Raw genomic sequence first — 14,227 nt, forward strand, 5'->3', positions numbered from 1 at the left:
ATATATTTGACCCTTGGCCTTCCTCATCTGACATATTATTATCTCCTTCAATTATTATCGTTTAAACTTTTCACGTATAAGTCCTATTGTTATATGCCTTCTGTGTTGAATACATTGCCATCATTTCCTTTTATTTTGTATTATACCTTTACGTTGGCTATTCTTTCAGTCCATCACGAGATATTTATAGCGATTTTCTGAAGTGCCAAATCTCAAAAGGTCCCGCCTTGTTTTTTCTGCTGAACAAATTTTAGAGAATTCTTTTGCAACAAAACAATGCCATGCTTCATACTAGATCGTTAAGAATTTCTACTTTACAGACACATTGACGCTTTCGCTATTAGTTTAATGAGTAAATGGTCTAGAATGCTCTTTTCACGCATATGCAATCATATAAATTATTAATATTATTGTTATTTTGTGACGTCCATCCTCTGAAATACTGCTTTCAATGTATTTTAAATATTTTATATAATAAATTCATTCAATCAGTTTTTTTCATGCGTATATAGATTGAAACTACTATTTTAATATCAAACAATACTTTTTTGGTAATACAAATTTACTTTTTTTAACACAAATATTCACTGTTTGTATGATACCATCCACTTGTATTTATAAATAAATTTTAAATAAATTTTAAATAAATATTTTATTTCATTTTAGTATTGGCTGTTTTATTTTCATGATTTTTAAATTGTGTAGCATATACGGTATTTTCACATCTTACATTACTCAAAAATAAATCATATTTTAGCCTCTTATAATCCGAAACGTGCGTTATAATTTATTAAATTCACCGTGCAGTGTGTGAGAGCGTACTAGTTCTGTATTCGAGGAGTAGCGACTTGAATAATTATTGGTTTTTATACAAGAAAAGTAAAATCAAAATTAAATATGGTACCAGAAATTTCTTCGAAACTGAATATCTATTTTTTTAAAGTTTCGTTAGACAAATCTAATTAGTTTGTGGTAAAATAAATAGAGTAGAATTTAAGCTTATGTATAATAATTTTAGTGTTCCCCGTTATTTATCATTATTTATCTATTTTTAGATGCCATGCTATATTATATTAAGTTTGAGTTTTTATTGTGCTCATGTATATTTACTAATCCGTTTATTTTTGTTTAAATAATTTTCCTGATATTATTCTTTTATTATTTAATTATAATAACTCCCTCTCTCCAACACTAAAGTTCAAACTCAAAGGAAAAAGGTGAATCGAAATTGTAATACATAAATTATCTGTTTTGTCGGAATAAAAAGATTAAAAAAAAAATAATAGTTTAATTTAAATAATACCTCATAACACTACAAAGAAAAGTTTTATTTTTTTCTCTTCCTGCCGTCGGCCAATTACCTATACTACTAGACTCCAGCGGCATCAGGAACCCACAATAAAATACACGGACCTCGAAATAATACTCAGAAAGCCGGCCAAAGACCTCGAGGTTTTTTTTCATCGTATTTGTACATCGACACTTCGAACAATCTATACGTTCAACCGCGGAAACTTCTCAGCAGGCATATTTTTGGAAACATAACAAAAACAACAACAACAACAACAACAACAACAACAATAATAATAGTTATGTGTAGAGAACCCACAAAGTACTATGGTGTTCGGAAATAATAGGCGCGGTCGTCATCGCTGCTGGTTTAGCCTCCATGGAGTTACTGCAGTCTGCCCGCTGGTTTATACCGTTTGGTGGGTGCCAGTGGTGTAGGGCACCGCTTTTTGCCTTTGCACTTGATGTGTATTCATGTTTATAATATACACAAATACGTACAACTTGTACACGTGCAAAACCGTTGAAATAATTCACGACGTTTGTCTCCGCCTCGCACAGAGCAATTACGATTTACATAACTGTATATAATGCATGTCAAAGGAGCGATGTCGAACGAAAACGCCATATTTTCTAACTCGAGTGTACAACCGTAAGCGTTTGAGATTTATTAAGGCAGAAGTCCTATACAATATACCATTATTGAATGAGGGGTTAATAAATGTGATTGTAGGCTTAGCACTAACCTCTCCCCCCTTATACTTAAGCTGTACAACTCTTCCGAACGTGTCGTATTATTAATATTAATATCATTATTATTTTTTACAATATAACGCTAGCGGAGTTAGAAAGAATTGGCAGTGGTGAAACACCGTCGTCGCGACGCTTCAAACAGAATATACAATAAACATATATTAAGTCCACTGCACAAATACATTATTATTATTGTTATTTGTTGCATAATGGCACGTAGTACACATATTTTATAATATTATCGTGTCCACGCCTCGGTGGTTTATATTATATTATGATATTATTAGCTAGGTGCATGCCTCGATTTTAATATGGCTACGATTTATAACGATTCTCCATAATTCTCCGTTATTCCTACAACTATTATACTATACAAACACATCGTACAAATATTATTAAAGAGATAAATTTACAGCGCACATCAAGCGCCAGTAAAATACAAAATTAATATAACATTTAATGCATTATTTTAAAACATGCTGTTGGCGTGAGAATTAAAGAAGGTCGCTGTAATATTGTAGAAAATCATATTATTTTGATATTAAAACCACAAGCTTTATCAACCTTTGTATTTATTTTTTTCAAAGAATTTATAATTATTTACCAATGACTTACCTACCAACTCTCAAACTACTCTATTGTTAATATTGCTGCTATATTTAATATATATGTATATATAAGATGCAAATACATTATCAGGTATCATTTTATTTCTTTATTTGATAGTACAAACGAATTGTTATACCATAATTGGGTCATAGATAAATTGTTCGTTATAATAGATTGTTATTTTACGGAAATATTATATGAACCAAATTATTTTCTCGAAAGCTATAAAATATGCACAAAGAAAATAATTTTCGGAGTAATAATTTTATCACGAGGTATGTCAAAAACGTATTGATTCCACAAACATTGAACTCCGTGGTTGAAAAATGTATATTTATTTGTTTTGACTTAAATGAAATACGCGTGTGCGTTTTTGTTGTGAATATGAATAATACTCACTGAGAGGCTTATGGAATTGCAAATCGAATTGCAAGAAATCGTCTGCTCCGTACAAGCTGTCCGTCAGCATTCCCAGACCTCCTGTCATAAGTGACCGTCCCAGGTCTCCGTCGTAGCTGATGTCTTCGAATTCAGTATCGGCTCTGGGTGCCACATAGCTTACTACGTTTTCTGAAAGAAAAAAAAACTTGATTAATAAAATGTACGTTATAATGTTCTAACTGTTTTAAAACAGTAAACACGTTTTTTTTTTGTACATATTAAAAAAAATCTAAAAAACTGCCTGCGTGTAGGCAGCCGGCCTAAATACACCGTCTCTGCAAAATTTTGCACATACGCCATACGGTGTATTTGTAAACAGTGTTTAACAAGACCTGTAATAACTTTAGTTCTGATCAATATTTTTTATTACATAAAAACATTATAGAACCATGTAATTTATATGTAAATATACAACAAAGCATATTTTTTTAAAGGTTTTTATTACCTATTTATTAAAGTTTTCACTGATTAAATTATAAAACAAATAAATAAATACATTTTAGTTATTTGAACTTTGAAGTTTATTCATAAAGATGAATTCTCCTGATATAGTGTGCAGTTTGTCGAGAGATGCACACAAATAAGTTTGACCGTGAAAATAATATTATTTGAATAGAATTAAAATTAAATAATTATAATTGTATTCTACAAAATTATTTACAAAAACTATTATTGTATTAATGGAAAGAGTTACTTACTCACAGTAGGTATTCATAATATTATGTTTTCTTTAATATACAATATACAGACATACATACAATTCAATATTGTACCTACAACTTATAAAAATTGCTTATAGGATTCGTAATTGCTTGTGGTGAGGCTGTTAAGCCAGGATAGGTAACCCCCAACCCGATCCCCATTAGAACCACTATTATAGCACTACGAATATTCATTTGTCAGTGACGTGTTTTAGCTACTTTTAGCTTTTGGCGAAATAAATAAATAAATATTTGGTTGTTTTGGGCTTTACCGTGAGCTGTTTAGGTATACATATATATATATATATATATATATATATATTTATGTGTATATTATATTATAAACGCGCGTGAAAGCAGTACACTGCGTATTATAGGCGGTGGTAAAGTTTTGGTCGTAATGGAGTGTCAGCACGAGAGAGAAAGTTCGGCGCGTTTATAATAGACACGCGAGTTTCTGAGATTCCCCTCCTTCACAGCCATATCTTAACGCGTAAGGACCTCGGCCAAACGACGGGGGCGGGAATTTTGTATTGCGAAACATAAGCTCCGGACTTCCGGTCGGTAAACATTAAGCAAAACAAACTTCTGCAGCACCGACTAGTTTAGCATTTGTAAATGGCACGTTTCAATGGAGTGTCTGATACATATATATTATATATGAATACATGTTATAGGCGCCGGCGGTGAGGAGAGAAGTCGAAGAGTTAATGCACCGGCACGGATTATACGTGTAGGCACTAGGCACATCTTAAACCCATCGGATCCCACGTGGACGTTTCCGGTAAGATTATTATAGACTGACATGCGGATAGTTATATATATATATATATATTAAAAAATATGTTATTGTGATTCATGAGTAAATCATCGTCACACTAGTAATAATAATAATCAAATGAATGATCTGACATTACGATGCACGAATGTAGGAAAAAAAGTCCCTGGAAAAAAAGATTCGGAAAAAAAGTCCCCGGTGAAAAAGTCCCCGGTAAAAAAGTCCCACGGAAAAAAAGTCCCACGGAAAAAAAGTCCCCAAATTAATATTTGATTTAAATTAAGTCTTTTATCGTATAGGTATTTATAATTTATATAGGTACATAGCCCATAGGTTACTTACATGTTACATATTTTGCTGAAGATAATTAACAAACAACTAAATTAAATAGGTACAAAATATTATAATAATTCAATATCTTAAACATCTTTAATAATATTAATTAAAAAATATAAAAATACATTTATTTAGATATATAAGATATATTCCTCTCGTAAAATAATTTAAAATTTAATAAAATATGTCGTATAATATTATTTAAAAAATATAAAAAATTATTTAATTAGTTATAAAAGATATTATGTTAAATAATAAAATATGTCGTATGTTAGGTATTTAAAAAATATAAAAATGCTAAAAAATATAAAAGATATGTAAAACAATAAAATATGTCGTATGTTATTTATAAAATATGAAATGCTTTTAATCAGTATTTAATAAAATGATCTTTTTCTTAAATTTTGACCTATATGTTTTAAAAAATTAGGAACATCTTTAGATTCGTCCTCGTCAAAACGCTGACATAAAATATTTAATCGTACTTCAATTTTTTTACCAGCTTTTGTTTTTCTCCGGTTAATTTCTCCTATTTCAGCCAATGCCATTCTTGCTTTGTCCGTTCCAACTTCTTGACACATTTTTGTAAGTAGTTTCCAAATACTGGGATGTTTAATGCCGACGAGATGGGAAAACCTATTATTCCAGCCCTCACAAGCATTATTAGTTCTGTGCGGATTTGTCGACAGAGTTGTTAAATTAACGTTCCATGATTCTGGTACAAACAATGGTGGTGTTCTTCTTAAAATTATATTGTTTGTTTTTTTAACTTTCCTGAACGTACCTCCAACATAATTTTCATCAAAATACTGTAGTAGATCTTCTGCTCCAGTTGGACAATTTTGTTTTAAATAATTCATCCCCTCACCAACTTTATCTACAGGGAGAAAAGCTAATCCATCCATCATAGCACAATATAAATTGAAGTTTTCGTCTTCTTTATATTGTTTACTCAAGCCCAGATTTTGTATTTTTCTATAAGTGCTTTGGGATAAATGATAAAAGCACCCATATCGTTTTATTTAGGGCTAGTTCACATGAGAAGCGTTAAACGCCCGTTTAGAAAATTTACGTATGAGATATGGCAACGCGCATTAACGCTTTGTAACGCGCCAGAAAGCTGTAAACGCGCGTTATGATACAGCTGCATAGTAATTATAAACGCGCGTTTAACGCTTCTCATGTGAACTAGCCCTTATACTGCAACGGGAGACTTTTTTTCCGGGAACTTTTTTTCCATGGGACTTTTTTACCGGGGACTTTTTCACCGGGGACTTTTTTTCCGGATCTTTTTTTCCGGGGACTTTTTTTCCGTTTACCACGATGCACATAAGTTTGTACCTGTTGTGTCACTGAGACGTATCTACTCGGTGGGGAATAAAATATTTATAGATTGCTCAAATATATTATAATTCCATCTTATGGTAATTAGCCCTACGACATTGTTGATCTTGGCTTATTAACATGGATTTAATTTAATTTAATTTGAATTTCGATTCAAAGGTACTATTTCACGATCGCCGTGCATTCTGTTTACGCCGAATGGTTAAGACTTACGATGATATAACGTATAGTTGAAAATATTTAACAATTTCTAAGCGCATGATAAACTGGTCACTATAATGACCTTCAATTGTTTTTCCTACAAACAATTTTACACTTTGATCTCTTGGATAACAAGAAAACCCTGAACATGGACCACACTAATAGTTAAATACATAATAATATTATTGTAGTACCTTTAGAAATAACAAAAGACATAGTAAGAATTCAACTGATTAACGATATACAGAAGAAAACAATTCCTCATAAACAAACACTGTAGTGGGAAAATAGTCTGAACTCGTATTAATAGTTATGAATATATCGTAATGCGAGAGACAAAGTGGTTTTCGACAAATTCAGTAGTGCACATGTTTCAGGCCTGACAATTTGAGCGTGCAAAAAAGGCGATGGTGTTGGAATCAATCACCGTGGTCCGGATTGTTGATTATCTCCACACCACAACTGTTTACTGGGATCAAAAAGACTATTCGTGAACGTATCTTGCATAAATCGTATTGTTATTATTATTAAATTATTTGATTTAAGCTGGCGTGGCAGAATCCATCGCTTACGTTTGCGTTTCCTTTCACTCAGTTCGTCACGATATGTCTAAACGCGAAAATTATTAAATGCGTGATTTGCAGATTCGTGGGTGTTCAGCGCAAGTAAACATTCAATTAATTTAATGGTCATGAGCGTAAAACGGTCAGATGATTTTGTAAACGCGAAACAGTGATAGCTAACCAGCAAGTCGACTGTAAAACATAGTTGGAACTCAACGTTGATCAAGCTAAAAAAAAATTAAAAATTATGGTTAAAAAAAAATCAAAATGTTAAACATAGTCTTCTTACGAATGTAAATTTTTGATGATTATTACATAATAGTATACTTTAATTAGTCATAGTTCATAATATTATTTTTATAACCACGAAATAAATACGTTTAAAATATACGTACCTACGTAATATTACTGTCAATGAAATAGTGTAATCGAAGTAGCTTAATGTCTATACAAATTTAATTGGATGAGAAAATATATATAACTAATATTTAATATCATTTAATTGATTTAAATTCATCAAAAATACACGATAATGGACATGTAGATTGAAAATTTAGCTATATTTATTGTAAATATTTACTGGTACATAATGTTTTATATAAATCAGTTAAAAAAAAGTATGTAATAACAAAACACAAGTGCTTAAGTTCATTTAAATATACATACAATTATGATACACACAATTACAAATGTAAATATATTTCTACTAAAGTGAGTAGTAACAAATCTGATGGCGGCCGTACAAAATCAAATAATTTTTATTAATTCATAGATTTTAAATCGAAAAATATGCTATTTTTGAAATTATTTGTTTTATACGGAATTTTTAACTTTACTGTACAATCAGTAAAATAAAAAGTTTGATAATAGCATTAATTTATGTCGGAAGCAGTTAAGTCTTTGAAGTTATACCCTTTTGAATATTTTATCAGTAGTTTTCGAGAAAAACAAGAAATTATAAATTGAAAATTGAAAATTAAATAACTACATCCTAACGACCGTCGTTCTTGACCATTTTTGGGTACCCAATCTAATATCCACCCGGGTGGTCTTTTGAAATATTTAAAAGCACTCATCAATAAGCTAAAAATTATATATTGTCCTGGGGATACATGAAAATTCTTCGAATTATTTTAAAATAAATGGAGTAATTGGCGCGTATTCTTTAGACATTATCAACATTCGTTAGTTTCGCAACAACGTTAATGTAATAATATTGTAAATACGTTTGGACGTGATTAAAATATAAGTATAAAATTATATTATAATATCGTTGGGCTCGTCGCTCGTACAAACTATATAGGTATAAACAATACTGTCTAGGAGCGTTTGGTAATTTGACGTTATTTAATTATTGTAATATTATGATGACAATATACGATCGAAATACTTCGAAAAGTACTTCAGTGGTAAATTCAGTAGCTAGGTCGCATTACAAGTTACAGCATAGGTAGTTGTTGGATTTTGACATAAGTTCAGCTCTGCACTGATCGCTCTCTGCAGTGTCTAAAAGACGTTTCATCTTGTTCCTGCAAGTGTTGTGGAATCGCCACCGTACGCCACACCACCATCGCTACTGTCGACAACGAACTCACGGTGTCGCATGTACGATTATTGTCCACGAAGACCTTACCAAATTAATCAACTTCGAAGTTCAGCGAATGGCGAACACGTGGGCATCTGTTCGTTAAGTATTACCACCGAACTTCTCTACACGTTCAACGACCGTGTATAAGTCTTCGCGCATTAGCTCTGACAATCCCCCGCAATGCTCTCCCTCCACTACACTATACACACGTTTTGCGAACTTCTCACAAAACTATTTGCCATTTCTCTATCTCTGCCTCCTCTTACTCTCTCTCTCTCTCTCTTTTTTCTTTTTCTTTCTGTGTGCGATGTACATGCCTATGTCTGTCGAGTTTAATATAATAATAATACAATATATATATATAACGAAAAGTGTTTGCGTGTACCATGCGAGTGAGAATAAATTTGAACACGAAACATTTATGGATCCATTGGATTCGTAGTGTTAACTTGGTGTACATAGTTTACCATTACCTCGGCTGGTGATTGATTGATACGTTGTTTTTCTAGGAGTAGAGACCAGAACTGAACAAGATTTTATGGGATGAGAGCTCTGTCAATGATTTGTGGTAAGTTTATAGGTTCCACATAATATAGGTCGGAATTTATATAAATTTAGTGAAAATTATCATTTGTTATTACAAACACCTCTAATGATGGAAATACACAAATACCCTGAGGACAAACTAGAAACGTAATATTTAAAAAAAAATTATTAAATTATAAATTTATAAAGCTCTACAGAATAAGAAAGTACACGTTTGCTCATTGTCAAAAATTTATGTTTTTAAGAAAATTAATATTAAATTAAAAAAACAAAATATAATTTAATATGATGATTATGTCTAAAATGAATCATAATTAACTAAAATGTTAAAGTCAAGCCTTAAATTATAAGAATATTAAAAATTCTAAGTAATAAGAAATCTTAAAAATCATTTAATGATAATAATATGTCTACCTCTTTTATTAAATATTTTCGTCCGTTAATAAAGGGAACTAAAATTACATTTCACAAAAGAAATAATGGTGTGTATTGTCTCTGCTTGTGTATAAAAAAGTGTTTCATATTTTCTTTGTGTTTATCGTAAATAACCAAAAAATGAAAATTCTTAATGAAATGCCTTATCTTTTGTTCGTCATTTTATTTCATAGCAGAACAAGTAAATTCACAAAGGTACAATGCTGTATTATTAACTAATCCCGTACAAAAAAATAATAAAAAATAAATGATTATATTTTAATACAATATAAACGAATTCATTTTTATTGTCTTCGATAAAAATAAAAATAATTTTCTAGCAAATTTGAAATAAACAACATGGTGAGTAATTATTTGGCTTTCAATTTTTACTTATTTATAGAAATATTTGATATTTACACAGCAAATTACATTGAATGTCAAAAAAAGATTCGTTATATTATGTGCAATAACAGTAGCACATATCTTACCCTTTTTCCATAAGCATGCACCCTGTATTCAGTTAACGTTCAGTACCTACTTATTATTATCGCGTATAATCTGGTATTCAAGTACGTTGAAAACTTAAATGTTTGTTAGACAGACCAAATACCTCTGATTCATTATTCACAACAATTGATTAGTTCTAAAGCAGCTTATTTCGGTTCAAGAACCGTCTACCGCCGGCTGTAAGTGTTACGGTTCAGATCATAGTTATAAAAGTTTTAACATTAACGGACATCTAGTAAGCACACAGTGTTTCTGATTAATTATGTACACATTCTGGAGAAATTAGTTAATTCAAATCAATTTTCACTTTAATAAAGTAGGTAGATACCTATAGAAATTATTACTTAACATAATATATTATAAATGTATTACAACCAGCCTTTACTTTCAGATAGGCATCTGCACGATTTCGTTTTATGAAACATAATTCCAATAGTGTCGGTAAAAACATATTAAATAATAATTCAAAGGTATCGTTAAAACTGTTTACCATATGCGTATATGCGCTGTATGGCAGTGAATTTCCTATATTTATTACGAGCAAAATTTAAAGGACGATGATGTACCTGGTGTATAATATTATGTAGTTACGTTACATTCTGTTGACAATTGAGTAGGGTTAATATAATATTTTACGGCTATCCGATGTAAATGTTGAAAACTTAAACGTGGTTATCTTAAAGCAAACGAGTTTGATTTAATATTTATGTTTGTGTTTTGAGTTAGGAAGGTACGTGTTTTCTGTGAGTAAAAAGTACTTTTCGTATAGTCTCTTCGTCCTAACCACTGCGGCAAATATTTTAATTTAGTGATCTGCTTGTGTGTCTTTAATAAGGAGAAATATACGCACTTGTCAGTTGTCAACAGCACTGCTGACTAAAAATGAAAATCGTAATCTTTCATTAAAATCGAGATTTACACAAAAAAATCTTTCATCGTAGTGTCGACTGATTTTATAATTTTTTTTTTCGTTAGAAAGATGATATTTTTCAATTGGGCATATTGAATTTCGATTTTTAATTTTGTAGGTAGCTCAAAACAAACATGATAAAAATAACAAAAGCTTGTAAAGATTGACCAAATTCAAAATCATATTATATGGTTATAGAATATGGAATTTAAAAAATCTAAGTTCAATGTACATTGTTAGAAGGGTTTTTGTTTCTGTTAAAAAAAAATTATTTAAATCGCATCATTGTATGATGCGTGAGAGCTTTTCCTGTACAGTATGTTTTTGAGCAAAAATATAGGTTGCGTGTAGTCTCTTTAAAGTTAAAGTTATAACCACATAAATTAAAATATACAACAGCCGCCAAAAGGTTAGGTATAATAATATATTATATTATTATATTATACGGTGTGCATTCGAGGCACCATGAAAAAGGCATGACATTTTAGCAGCGTTGTCGAAGCATTGTCGTTAAAATTGAAAAGAGTTAAAAAAAATTGCTTAAGCTTTACAGATCTAACGCTCAAAGATTAGAATATGCAGCCAAAGGGATGATATAAAACACACGCATCAGACAGATTAGGTGTTCACGTACTGCTCGATATGCAACCGAGTAGACGCACGCTATAACACAAACTTACGCACACTTGTTAGTTGTCCGTGCAGAGGGGCTCGTTTATTATCCACAGCCAACCCTTGTAACTACCACTTGAAACTACCAATTATTAATAATTATTCTTTTATCGTAACTGTTATATCGTTAGGAATGTGTAAAAAAAAAAATGATGAACAGAGAGTTGTAAGCATTCGAGACGATCACTTAATTTGTTAACACTGTTGAATTATGGGTATTTTAGTGGATCTTGACTCGAAATCCGTAATATCCTAAATAATTATAATCAACCATTATAAATAATATTATGTCATATATTTTTATTATTTTTTTTTTTATCAAAGAGATTACTAGGCCTCACTGAGTTTAAACTCGTATGGAGGCCTATGAGTTATCTTATTATTAATATTATACACTATCCATTATTATATTATGTTATACATCATAACACATTTAAAATTTTTTTTGTCTTAGTATTATTAACTAAGACACACAATAAAAATCGAAATCAAAATTCAATATTATAAATTAAAACAGCAGAATAAACAAACAAATTGAAAAAAAAAAGTGATTTGTACATAGTAAATTTTTTAATCGTGATATTGAAATTTTGAAGCATCGTATTCATGAACAAGCTTTGAAAGATTCAAAGATTGAATACTTTTTGAATATTGGAAGGTACATATCATCCACTCCTCTGGGCATTTGGTTAATATGTATCTGTGTCCCAATGAAATCATACGTTTTACGACATCCCGTTATTTAAGAAATTTTAGTGCATTGTTATTTGCTGCATATCTAGTGTTAACATTGTGATTTAAAAGAGATAATAGATTATGTTTTTTAGGTAAATGGTACAGGATTTTATATAATATAGTTTCTTTATATTGAGTACATTGAATTCATCACATAATTTTTTTATTGGATATTTCCACTTTTTATTACAGGCAACTCTAGTAATGGTATTTTGGCATATTTGAAGCTGTAATAGCACATTATCATAGGCACTGCCCCAACCAATTATACCATAAGTGATTATGGATTCAAAAAGAATTAAGTAGATAGTTTTTATGTCCTTAGTCCTTATAATCTAATATCTCATGTAGAGATTATTCATGATATAGATAATCTTTCTCAACTTGTTGGTAGTAGAAATTATTTAATTTTTCCATTTCATATCGTGACACATTTTATAATTACTTAAGTATAACATGGTTATATACATAACGATTTGCCACTTTATAATATTATTATCTTTTATAACATCGCCATTATTTTATAACACCATTCACTGCTGATAAAATGTTAATAAAAATGTATTCCGATAAAGATTTTTTTTTTCATCTGCTTCAATTAAAAAAAAAAACAAAATGCGAATTAATCCATTAAAAAAATCTCTAAAAACTTATAAAAGGTGAATCATATTCAAATGATTATAATATGGTAATTTTATTAATAATCTATTATCTTTTACTGATACAATGTTTAATTTATGGAGACTGACTGAGGTAAGATCAAGGACCCTCGATCTCGATGCACATTTTCAAAATGAACTTTTTCCCGCATGTTGTTTTATCGTTTATCTGCAGGGTTATCGGACGACGAATGATAGAATTTTAATCATGTCATTTTTAGTTATACAATTATTATTATTAAAGTAACACGGCGTCTTGAATAGGCAATTTAGGTACACCACGTTCAATGCCCAATACTCATTCATAATAATATTATTAATATTAAAACAACCATAGTTTTTGTGAAATTCTATTTCACACTTTCACAGAATTTCTCTCTTTTACATTTAATGCATGCTTATGCATATTATTTTCGACGGGATACTTTTTTTCGTTTAAAAAACACGTCACGTCATCAATACATATAATGTATACATCGTGGTGTGATACGCTTTCCATCCTTCCTGGTACAATAATAGAATACAATGATGAAAAATAACATAATAAAATAATAATGTTACAAAATTGTAAACATAGATATACTTGCTGGCGTTGAGTCTAACCATTATTTATAAATTCAATATGATAATAACTAATCATTATATTAAGTTATAATTAGTATTTTAGTATAATGATGTACCTACGTCATTGCTGCCCCGGGCACACACGCGTGTCCATTAAAATGTATCATGATATAGGGCGAAACCATTACTTGTACGCGTGTGTCGGCAGGCGACTACCATGGTTTAATATAATAATATTGTGTATGGTATTGTGTACGGGTATAGAGGATTGTCCGGGGGCAATGCGTTGGTCCGGACCAGTGTCCCGGTCAAAAGTCTCGCGAGCGTCGTAAATTCGGTTGGACGCATACAACGGGACTAGGTCGCTTTCGGCACGTGTTTTTCGATCGTCGCACAATGGCCCTCTGGGATGACTAGAGCGGGGCTTATTCGGGAAGGAGGGGGATGACGCGATCGGACACGTTTGCTATATAATATTATTAATATTATGGGCTGGAGGGTACACATGATATGTTATGTCCGAACGATGGCCCGCGGACCTTGTTGTACGCATAATATATTATGGTAATAGCAGTACAGCATACGCGTAGGTAACGTAATAATATAATTACCC

General features: G+C 30.8%; 1 protein-coding gene across 4 annotated transcripts in view; it reads right to left on the reverse strand.

Annotated features, from left to right (window-relative positions):
* LOC107165518 (discoidin domain-containing receptor 2-like) overlaps window positions 1-14,227 on the reverse strand; it is a 255,393-nt gene that overhangs the window by 23,342 nt on the left and 217,824 nt on the right. For all 4 annotated transcript variants that reach the window (XM_089219518.1, XM_089219519.1, XM_089219516.1 and 1 more), the window contains one exon: window positions 3,052-3,222. In XM_089219518.1, coding sequence (XP_089075644.1) covers window positions 3,052-3,222 — 171 coding nt within the window. The remainder of the gene's footprint in view (window positions 1-3,051; window positions 3,223-14,227) is intronic.

Source organism: Diuraphis noxia, unplaced genomic scaffold (assembly GCF_037042655.1).
Source record: "Diuraphis noxia isolate RWA-SAM2 unplaced genomic scaffold, SU_Dnox_SAM2 contig0002, whole genome shotgun sequence".
Classification (NCBI taxonomy): domain Eukaryota; kingdom Metazoa; phylum Arthropoda; class Insecta; order Hemiptera; family Aphididae; genus Diuraphis; species Diuraphis noxia.